Raw genomic sequence first — 11,253 nt, 5'->3', positions numbered from 1 at the left:
CTTTTTAGATGGGCTCCTAGCATTTTTGAGCTAAGATCTTAGCTTTGAAACGCATTTTGACTCACTCAAATTTGAGTTTGGGAGCTCAAGTTATGACCGTTTTAGTGAGGACTATGCGAGCAAAATTTCTGAACGAGATTTTGAGGGGAATTACGAATTTTGCGCTTTTAATTCGAGTTTAAATCATATTGAGTTTGAGTTTTAAGCTTAATTTTTGTTATCTATGAGCTCAATATTGTATTTATCAGCTCCTATTATTTTCTTCCGAATTTTTTTATAATTATTAATTATTTTAAGTTATTAGGAGTTTTAATGTTAACTTGAAAGTTTAGTTTAAAACTACTTGTTAAGGTTAAATTAGAGTTCTAGTATACTTAAGAGTTTTATTTAGATTTATTTAGCTAGCCTATATATAGGCCTTTGCATTGTACACAATTCATTCAATTCATTATTATTCAACTTCTCTTTTGAGTTTATAAATTCTCTTTGAGTTTTTTTTTAAAGAATTTTTCTTGAGTTTCTTTTAGAAGAGTTTTAACAATTTTTTCAAACTGTGGGGATCATCTTCAAACTTTTTTTTGCCAATTTTTCTTTCTTGGAGGGAAAATTAGAGTTGCTTGAAGGGGGTTGTGGATTCTTCATGTTTCCAAGGCTTCTTAGGACTTCTACACGCCACGTTCTATCTTTTCCATTTATCTTATTTATTTGCTTCCTTATTATTTTAATATTTCATTTATTATTTTACTTTAGTTATTTATTTTAATTATTTTATCTAACCTGGATTCGATTTCATTTTAGGTTGTGCCAGTTTCCAAGTTTCTTTCCGAACGTTTAGAACCCTAAGTCAAATCCACAACTTTAATAAACTTTACGATCTGCTTCCGAATTTATCCATCTCATTCTTTATCATAGGGGTAATAACATAATTTAATAATATAAAAATATGAAAAGCTCGATAAGGCTTGCAAGCAATTTGAGTCAAGTATTACTAAGCTTGAATTCGACTCGACTGATAGCTCGCTAGAGCTAGGCTCAATAATTACAGAATCAAGTTCAATTTTTTTCGAGTCGAACTTGAGTAGCTTGTTAGCACCAATGTCTCATTTACACCCCTAGATGTGATCACTGTTCCTAAAACATGACTAGATTGGTTTGTCAGATTGATTGGACCAAGAATTGACTGGTAGATTGGTCCAAACAAAAGGATTGAATTGATTGAATTGAAAACTGCTCAAAACGATAAAAAAAACTAGCACAAAAACCAATAGTTAAACAGGTTGAATCATTTTAATATATTTTTTATTTTTAAAATTTTTATGAGTTTTAATTATTTATTTAGTTATTGTTGGTCTAGCAATTGAACCAATCAAACCGATTGAATCGGGAATCAACGGTCTAACCAGTTCAACCACTTGTTTGGTTATTAGAACACTGTATGTGACTCTCTAAAACGGTACCATGTAATCACTTGAAAATTTATATAAATTTTTTTATTTCTAAGTAATAAAGTGGCACAATCTCAAAGTGCGACGTCATCAAATTTTTATATTTTTTAAGTTCAAGCACCCAAATAGATAAAAAAACATATAAATATAAAAATTGATCTAATTATTAAGTTTATGGTCCAAAAATTATATTATTTATTCCTTTTAACTACGAGGATGGTGATAAGATTTATAAGAAAACAAGAAAAAAGAATACTATAAAATCAATAATGCAAAACTTATTACATAAATCTAAAGATTATGCGTCGATCTTGTGTACGAGTATGAATGAGATATTGATGTTTTAAGACGTTTTAGTTGGATTTTAAGATTCTTTTGAATTTAATTTTATAATAATTAAATTAAGCTTGAGTTGTTGGTTGAGTCGGATTTGAAAATTGTAATATTCATTTTAAAGGACCTGTGAGTAATTTTAACTTTTTATTTTAATATATTTTATAGGCTAAAGTATAAGAATAGTCACTCAACTATTCAATTTATTCTATTTGGTCATTCAACTATTATTTTTTTCGTTTTAGTCACTCAACTTTTCAAAATTAAATATTTTAGTCACTTTTCCATTAATTGCCTAACAGAATTGACCTAATACCAAATTTATCCCTCCAATATTTATACATTCTATCAATTTGATCTTAAATCTAGAAAATTCAACAACTTTAGCCCTCAATATTTACATGATTTGTCATTTTAGTCTTAATTATAAAAATTATAAAATATATTTAAAAATCTTAAAATTTTAAAAAAGTAATTATTAATTATTAAATTTTAAATTTTAAATTTTAAATTTTTTTAAAAATAAATATAAAATATTTTCAAATTTTTGTACCAAAAATGACTTTCAATAGTATCTTCCATTTTGTTCTTTCTTTCATTAAATTAACCAAGTTGGAGATATCAAATGCAATGGGCCTGACCTACATTCTCTCTCCAGTACTTGAGCTAAAAATAATAAATATATGAGAACACCAAAGCCTAAAACTGTATTATCTTTGCAGCAAAGAGTAAGGTAATTGAGGTTGGTGTTATCAACCCAACCACTTTTCTAGGTTTATGAATTTGTTAATTTTGAGCTTTTTTTGTTTTTTAATTAGACATTTGAGACAAACAATGTAGCAAGAGAAAAAGGGAACTAAATCAAGAGAGATCGAATTAAAAAAAAACACTTTAATTGTTGGGTTTTTTTATATGTTTGGTTGATGAAAAAAAGAACATGGTTGATGAAAAAAGTAAATATAAATTTTGAATAAATATAAAAATATTTTAAAGATTTTTTAAATATGTTTTACAGTTTTGGGAATTAGAACTAAAATGGTAAAATTGGTAAACATTGAAGGTTAAATTTATTGAAGTTTTTAGATTTAGGATTAAATTGATAGAATGTGTAAACATTGAAGGGCTAGTTTGTTATTAGGCCAATAAAACAAATACCAAGTTAGACTACTGTTAGGCAATTAATAAAAAAATGACTAAAATATTTAATTTCAAAAAATTAAATGAGTAAAATGAAAAAATTTAATAATTAGATGACTAAATAGAACGAATTAAATAATTGAGTGAATAATTTGTTTGGATTCAAAGTTGGTTGTATTACACTTCTAATCTTGCATAAAAGTAGCTTAAATAAAGAGGTGAGTTTCAAATATAATTGTACGGGCCCAAATTTGCCCGGGCCTAACAAGCCCAAACAATAATAAACAAACCCAGCTTCTGTCGACCCAATAGGCCCAAGACCTTAAACCAACTCAGAGACCCTAGGGTTTTTGAGCCCCTCTTTGGGCCGCGCTGCTCCCCCACGTGCCTCGAGTGCACCGCCCGCGCCTGGCCTCGAGGCCTGACCCCTCTGCTTGTCCTTGCACCAACCCGTCCCATCACTTTTGCCTAGACCAGCAAACGAAACAGGAAAATAGCAGAGAGACAAGCAAAGTAAAGAAAGAAAACAGCAAGCAACAAATAGAAGAGGGTAGCAAAATAAATAGGGGGAACCGATTGTATTTGGGGGATTTTTGGAAGACAAAAAAGATGGTATTTTCACACGCATACGAGAAATCAAAAGCAAAAACAAAAAAAAAAGGTTGTTTTTGGATTCTATGCTCTTTTCTTTTTTTTTTCTTTCGATCTTTTTTCTTATTTTTGGTTTCAAATCTATTTTAAAAGAAATAAATAAAAAGAAAAGGGGTACTTACCTCGGTGTTTAGCCTTCGTCGATCAGGTTCTTCGTCTGAAACGGGAGCCTTTCGCGCGTTACCGGTCACCTGATATGGTGGTGGTCTGGCGACGGCGTGTTTTGCTTGAGGTCAAAACCCTAGAAGAGCAAAAAGGAGTATTTTGCTATTGAGAAGAAAAAATCAAAGGCCAAATGCAATTTTTTTTTAAAAAAAAATTATATACTTTATATAAAAAGGCACCGTTTTTGTGTCTTGGTTCTGGAGGCTAAACGGCGCCGTTTAGGCGCCAAACCCGCGACCCGACCTGATTGCCCATGGGATCCGCGTGTTTCAGCAGGGAGGGGATATTTGCGTGTTGGTCCTCCCCCTTTCGCACTAACATTAGATTGGGCCCTGTTCGCATTTTCTTTCTTTTAATTTTTTCCCTAAGATTTGGGCGTTATTGCAATTTAATCCGCGTTTAAGCACAGCGTTTTGGGATATGAAATATTTCCAGTTTTGGTCCCCGCACACTGGCGCGTACTACATTTTAGTCCTTATTTTAGTCCCAATGATTTATTTTATCCCTTTAAGTTTGATTTTGTTCCAATTAAGTTTTTCTTTCATTTCAATATGTAATTCTTTTATTTTTTTTATTTTCTTAGTATTCATTTCTTTTAAAAAAATTTATTTAAATATATATTTTAAATTACTCTTAATCATTTTTACTTCATTTCAACTTGGTATTTTAACTGCATTTATTATTATTATTATTTTTTGTTATAGTTATTATTTTAAGACCTTATTTATTATCATATTGCTTTAAATGTTTTGTATGATATTAAATTTAATTACTCTTATATATTAATTAACACATATATATATAGTTTATATCAAAATCGGTTTTATTCTATGAATGTTATTAATTTCACGATATTTATATTATCTTTTTAAATCCATTTATATGTATAATTCATTCTTGTCAAATATCTTATCTACTATATATTTTGTTTTTTTTTATACTCTCATCCATTAGTATCTTTATATATGTATTATTTACATTAAGTATTTCCCTTTATGTGTATGATTAATTATTGATTAATAAACCTCGTTTCAAATTACTTTGTGTGACTATTGACTTCATATTATATAAATTGTTATTCATATATATCCTTTTGTAGATTTTTATACGGCTATATTCATATAATTTATGTTAAAATTTTTAATATGTATAGAATTTGTTTTAAAACTTTCATATGAGCACACATTTTAATTTTTATCTACATACTTTATATTATATATATATTAAATCTTGGTTTTAAATTATTTTGTAAAGCACCAACTTTAAATTTCCCCTTATAATGCTTATTTTAAAATTCACCTATAGGTTGAACTTTATATTTTATGTCTTATTTATTTTTATAAATGATTTCAAATTTTTGTATGTATCATTTGTTTATATACATATAATTTACTTTTAAAATGTTTTTACATTCTCGATTTCCAATTTATCTTCCTTTACATTATTGGTTTTAACATTGTTCATTACCATTTAAATAGATTATTTTTTGTATTAAGATTTACTTAGAAATGTTGGATGGTGTATTATTGTTAGGTGTGTTTTGATTTATGTATTGGCTTCTTTATATTATTATCTATAATTTGTATAATATGTAAACCATGCATATTTAGCATATTTGTTATTTTGTTCTTCATTTCCGCATATTATATCATGATTATTTTTTTTGCTTAAAATTGAACATTTTATTTTCTCAAATAAACCAAATAAATGTATTTCAAGTCTGTTTTTATAATTGTTCCTTTTAAAAGATTTCCAAAATAAGGTAATATTTCGTATTTTGGGAAGTTCGAGAAATCGTGCCTTAACTTACTAAGTTTCGATTTTTCTCGTTTAACCCAAATGACAAATAACCTTTCAAAATTAAAACACATGAATTTCAAAAATCAAAAGACAAGCTTATTCTCGAGGTTTTAAAATGTCGTGTCCTAACGTACTGGATGTGGTATTTATTTACTTCGAGACAAGAAGGTCTTTAGTATCCGCTTCGATTTATTCAAATATTTTTGTAAAACGAACATTCATAAAAAGGGATCGTAAAAATTTGAAACAAGGCAATATTTCGGGTTTGGAAATTTCGAGAAATCATGCCCTATGTGCTGGGTTTCGATTTATCGTTTGACCGAATAACCAAATATCCTTTTTAAAATTTCATTACATGAGTTTTGGAAATCATGAGATGATTTTGGCATCGAAGGTTTGAAATGTCATGTCCTACATGCTGGATGTGATATTTTATTTCTTCGGAACAAGAAAATCTTAATATCCACTTCGAGTTATCCAAGCATTCATAAAAAGGGATCGTATTTTAAAATTTATTTTAGAATCTTTTCAACTTTCGACATTAAGACGTTAATTAATCGATTAAGTACCAATTTTGGGCGTGACGAGGGTGCTAACCCTTCCTCGCACGTAACCGACTCCCGAACCCATTTTCTCAAGTTTCGTAGACCGAAAATTTCGTTTTAGTGAACTAAAATGTTTTATTAAAACAAGGGTGATCTGATCACACCCAATAAAGATCGGTGACGACCCCCAATTTTCGTTTCCATTTCCAAAACATAAAGTCGATCCCCGTTTTTCAAAAAAATAGTTTCGACAATAATTATCTTATTAATATAAATATATAATTTTTTTATATTTAGGATCAACATAGGTATTGAAGTTAAAATTCCATAAGAAGAAAAAGGATAACATGGTTTATATATTTATATCAGATGTCAATAACTAAAAGAGTTGAAGTACACTGTACAGAAACAAATTATACAAAAAATAATGAAAACTAATTTGTTCTTGAAGCCTCATTTTATGGCAAAGAGCGGAAACGAAAAAAAGAAGAAGAATATTTCGGTAAACAAGATGATCCAAAATAATCAAATGGCTTAATTTTGCCCTTTGGCCAATTAATTGTTGTGCCATTAACCATCTTATCATTGTAAATGTTATTCACCTAATTTAAAACTCATATATATATATATTCATATACTAGTTGTCCTTCTATCAAATGAAAAATCTTTCAACTCGATGTTAATTTCATGTTGCGTGAGTTCACGTCGTTCATTAAAGTTCAGTTCATTTATGCCATTATCGATGTAATCTACTTGAACTTGATCCACCATATTAACATGGTGGTGAGAAGTGGAGGAACCTTCGGTGTAATTAGGGGGGGACGGGGACAAAGAATCCGTGTCTGAAAGCTCGATATCAAAGTTGGATCTCCTAGGAGAAGTATGGAGACTGTCGACTTCGCTCCGGTAGTTTCTAAGGAGATGAACCGGAGAGATGTGGTGAGATGGGGTGTTCGGCCTGCTTGAAAATGGGGTGATTGAGCCCTTGTTATGTTTGATGTGTTTTTTAGCCGTGTGGTGCCAATTCCTTAAAGCTGTCGCTACCCTTTCATTAAATATGGTTGGTTTCATGTTCGAACCCATCTGATCATACCAAAAATTTTAATTAATTAAAATATATGACTTGGAATATTGAAATATAAATATACATATATGCTTTTTGACTTACCTGTGTAACAAGGGCGTAAAGAGGTAGTGTGACGTAGCTGCAAAGAATTTGAACTAGAACCCTATGTATAACCAAGTTAGAATAAAATTATTAGAACGTGAAAGCTATTATTTTAAATATAAAATAGAACAATGTACCAAAAGAAATTATAAATATGAAAATTTGAATGTAGAAATTGAGTTTTTTACCCCATTGAAATTCTGATGACGACATCTTCCACATGCTCATGGAAGCAAGACTTTAATCCAAATTCATACTGTATTTTACAACCATAAACTCCATTAGAAAAGAAAAAAAACACACACACACACACACAAAATAATCCAAGCAAGTTATCAAGGAAAAATGGTGAAGAAATTTACCCAAGTACATGCAAAGAATGCAAGCTGGAAAGCATTCTACAAAATTTAAAATTAAAAAAGAAAATGTAAGCAGAAGATAATTTATAGAGCCTTCAATAATAATGAAGAAAGAAATAGTTGATTAAGAAAAGAACCTGGAAAAGAACGAAATTGATAAGATAGAGAATGAGGCGGGGGCGGTTGAACCAGAAAAGGTCATCGCCGGGCTCAACCACTGGCACTCCTTTTACTACTTCCCCTCTCTCTTGAATTCTTAGCCCCATCTTTGTTATTATCACTTGTAACTTTGTGCCCACTAGCAGTATGATCTGCATGTTCCCTTAATTTATTCCTCTTATATTTAAACAAAATAGGATTCAACACATAAATTAATTAAGTAGCATGCTTACAATCAATGGGATAAATGGCAGCCATAGATAAGAATACCATCCTGTATCATAATAAGTAAAATAAAATTTAATTACTATTTCAGTCTATAAAATAGAATGGAAAAAAATAGTAGACATAATTGACTCACCATGAGTGTTAAGGAGTAGGAAGAGTACAGCAAAAAACCATATTGGAGGGCTGCAAAATTGATGGAAAAAGAAGAGAGATAAACAATGGATTTATAGAGAGAAATTAATTAACTAAAACAGAGAAAGGAATGATGAAATTAATTACTTACCTAATGCCCACAACAACATTGAAATCTTCTTCCAATGATCTATTAATATATTTTTGAAAATCGAATTTGGTTTCGCTATGGGGTGCCAAGTGTGCCTGAAAAATAAAATTTAAAACATTACATATATATATAATTACTTTAATTAATGAATTTAAAAAATAAATAAAAATCAAATAATTACCATAATAAATCCATGTCGGAGAGTCAAGTAATCAACTTTAGGGACTGACCTAACAAACTGTCTAAAGAAACACACCTGCAAATAAATAAAAACAATCCCATGCGTTTTTTAACCCATTGCTGTATTATTTTGTTTATTAAATATATTATACTAAGAATATAAATGAAACAATTTTTTTTAATTAAGTATGAGTCAGGTTTAGAAAGAAAACGTGGGAAAATCAAAGATAAAAAGTCAAAAGTGTTGTAAATTTGGGCATTCTGTGGTCCTTTGTCTATAAAAGGCAGTTTGGCAACCTTAATGTTCTATATAGTTTTTTTTTTTAAATACAATTTGGGCAATCTTTAATATGGGTAATTTTACAAATAAAAAAAATGAAAACTTATTCAAATATGATATTTAATATTATTTAAAAATATGCTTATAAATAGAATAATATGTAAACCTTGGCAGTAAGGCTTTAGCATGCAATGCGTATTGTTAATTTTATTGTTGTAAAAAGGAAAAGACTATAAAGTAAAAGGAGAAGAGAGGGTGAAATTTGGTTACAATCCGCATAAGAATGGGGTTTTTGGTCCAAAAGCTAAGATGCCTCCGTCCAAATGACGTTTCCCTTGCAAATCTGAACCGCTCCGGATCTGTCACCAAATCAATTTTTATTTATTTATTTATTTTAATTTCTAAAAAAATCATCATTTTAAAACTTAATTCCCCTCTAATAAGAATTTTTCTTTTTATGTAAACATATAATTAAACATGAAGTCAATAAAGTAAAATATATAAAACGTTGGAAGATAATAAAATAATGGACCACGTTTTCAGTAAACTACACCAAAAATAATATATAGTCTGCACTAACCATGTGAGAACTGATATTCGATTGTTCCTGTTTCCTTTTCCCATCTCTTCCACCTTTTCATCTACAAAAAGAAAAGAAAAGAAAAAAAGAAGAGAGTTATTTCATGTTTTGTAAACTAGAAAGGAGGAATATTAAGAAATTAGTACCTTAGCTCTCCCCAATGCCAATGTAAGAACACAGTAAAGGACATGAAAAAGAGCTAGCACAAATATGAAAAGGTGAAGTTGGTGGATTCCTCCCGATGAAACAAACGGCACTTTACCCTGCAGCATTAATGATTTATTTACAAATCATTGATTATTTGATGCATCAATGGGGCCTCAAATTTTTCCCATTTTATGCAGTCCGATAATAACAAATCATTTGAAATGACAATTTATTCAATTTTTTTAGTTTTTTCTCATAAACTTTATTGTAATTAGATGGTGTGAAAATGAACGTTTTACCAATTTTGAGTCATAAAAGAAAAGCAACTTGAGAATATTATTACATACATAAATTAGCTGGGGTCATACCTGATCTGCACATTTGTCCACTGAAGGTCCCGCCAATGAACGCCGGAAAACTACACCCGAGTTCGAGACAGTGAGAAGTCTCCGTCGATGCTCCGTATCTGTTTTATCTTGATCATCAGATTCATTCAATTTCTCTTCTTGTTTCTTATTGCATGGATGCCAAGTAGCTGCAATTTCCTTCGATATGCATATATCTGATATTAAACCTTGTCCTACTGTTAGAAGTAAGGATATAAATCCCAGCAGCATAAGCTCTGCAAAAAAGAATACCCATAATATATATATATATATCACTTCTTTGTCTAATGGATTATTGACCTTTCAAATTCATTCATTAAATCGGGTTAAAATGTTTTACCTGATTTAATCTTTTCCAGTGCTTCATAAAGTGCTCGTTTATGCTTGTTCTTCAACCACTGCAAAAACATTAAAACAAGTATGAGATTTGGAGATTAAACAGCCATTACAAGGCCCCAAAAATGAGGTTGAAATAAAAAATCATACCTTTCCAATCATATGGAGAATGTGTTCAATGATGATTGAAATCAAAACCAAAGCAAAACAAACAACAGCAACAGCCCATGTGGGTGTTTCCTCCAGAGTTCTTCCTCCACTTCCCCCTGCCATGTTTTCCTTAATTTCCTCAAACTTCAGATTCACTTTGATGAAAACCCTCGATGATCTATTTGTGCTGATAGAATGAAGTTTGTCAAGTAGTAGCTTTAGAAACAAAGAAATATATATGAGTTCTTGAATATATCTAGAAGGAAAAGGAATGTGAATACAGATTCTTCTATCAAAAATAAGGTCTAAAATGCTTTGAATATTGTGAAAGAGAATTTTAATGAATTTTGGCAGTATTTATTTTGATGAAAGCGATATGAAAGAAAGTTGCAGCGGAAAGCAGCGTAGAAAGGCAAGTTGGGATGACTTTGACAACGCGTAGGGGCAAAAGGAAAGAGAAAATCAAAATTTAAATAATTGCCCCAGGAGTCCTATCAAAAAATTTAAAAACCAGATGTTTTAGATAAATTTGAATTTTTTGTTTTTTTTCTTCCACCTTGATGTAATTGCACATGATCACTCACCTGAGTTTTTCTTTTTCCCACTTAGACTCTTTTTGGATAATCAAGCTGTTTATTTATTATTAGTGTAAAAATAATGATGTCTATCACGATATTATAGTTAGAGACAAAAATTAAACTAAACGCAATTCACTGGAGATAAACGCTCATTCGAATCGCCTTAATCTCAAGAATTTTTAAGATTGCCTTTTTGAAAAAAAAAATTATAGAAAAATCTTTTTAATTTGATACTGAAAAAAATAAAAATATCTATTAAAAGTGATTATATAAAATAATTTTGGCATAATATCAAATTTAGTTTTCAACGTTTAAATTTATCAATTTGATCATTATTCTTTCT

General features: G+C 29.7%; 1 protein-coding gene and 1 long non-coding RNA gene across 2 annotated transcripts; both read right to left on the bottom strand.

Annotated features, from left to right (window-relative positions):
• Nucleotides 1–3,054: 3,054 nt before the first annotated feature.
• LOC107953217 (uncharacterized) lies at nucleotides 3,055–3,952 on the bottom strand. Its single transcript, XR_001699123.2, has 2 exons — nucleotides 3,689–3,952; nucleotides 3,055–3,383 (listed from the first exon to the last, which is right to left on the bottom strand). It is a non-coding gene; the product is annotated as an uncharacterized lncRNA (long non-coding RNA).
• Nucleotides 3,953–6,414: 2,462 nt separating this feature from the next.
• On the bottom strand, nucleotides 6,415–10,728 carry LOC107953216 (MLO-like protein 6). Its single transcript, XM_016888455.2, has 15 exons — nucleotides 10,333–10,728; nucleotides 10,187–10,244; nucleotides 9,829–10,082; nucleotides 9,460–9,576; nucleotides 9,314–9,374; nucleotides 9,004–9,092; nucleotides 8,455–8,529; nucleotides 8,274–8,368; nucleotides 8,124–8,173; nucleotides 7,996–8,036; nucleotides 7,741–7,914; nucleotides 7,607–7,642; nucleotides 7,433–7,500; nucleotides 7,245–7,305; nucleotides 6,415–7,159 (listed from the first exon to the last, which is right to left on the bottom strand). Exons 1-15 carry the CDS (start codon nucleotides 10,453–10,455, stop codon nucleotides 6,707–6,709), a joined length of 1,755 nt encoding a protein of 584 aa, XP_016743944.2. The 5' UTR covers nucleotides 10,456–10,728; the 3' UTR covers nucleotides 6,415–6,706.
• Between the last annotated feature and the right edge of the window lie 525 nt (nucleotides 10,729–11,253).

The sequence above is a fragment of the Gossypium hirsutum genome, chromosome A07, assembly GCF_007990345.1.
Source record: "Gossypium hirsutum isolate 1008001.06 chromosome A07, Gossypium_hirsutum_v2.1, whole genome shotgun sequence".
Lineage (NCBI taxonomy): Eukaryota > Viridiplantae > Streptophyta > Magnoliopsida > Malvales > Malvaceae > Gossypium > Gossypium hirsutum.
This window is presented reverse-complemented; position numbering and strand designations above follow the sequence as displayed.

Excerpts from the sequence above, each read along its gene's own strand:
- LOC107953216 (XM_016888455.2), bottom strand. The coding sequence starts at position 10,455 with ATGGCAGGGGGAAGTGGAGGAAGAACTCTGGAGGAAACACCCACATGG. Across the intron at positions 10,083-10,186 it reads ACTGGAAAAGATTAAATCAG|AGCTTATGCTGCTGGGATTT; the intron begins GTAAAACATTTT and ends TCTTTTTTGCAG. Across the intron at positions 7,643-7,740 it reads TCAATTTCGTTCTTTTCCAG|AATGCTTTCCAGCTTGCATT; the intron begins GTTCTTTTCTTA and ends TAAATTTTGTAG.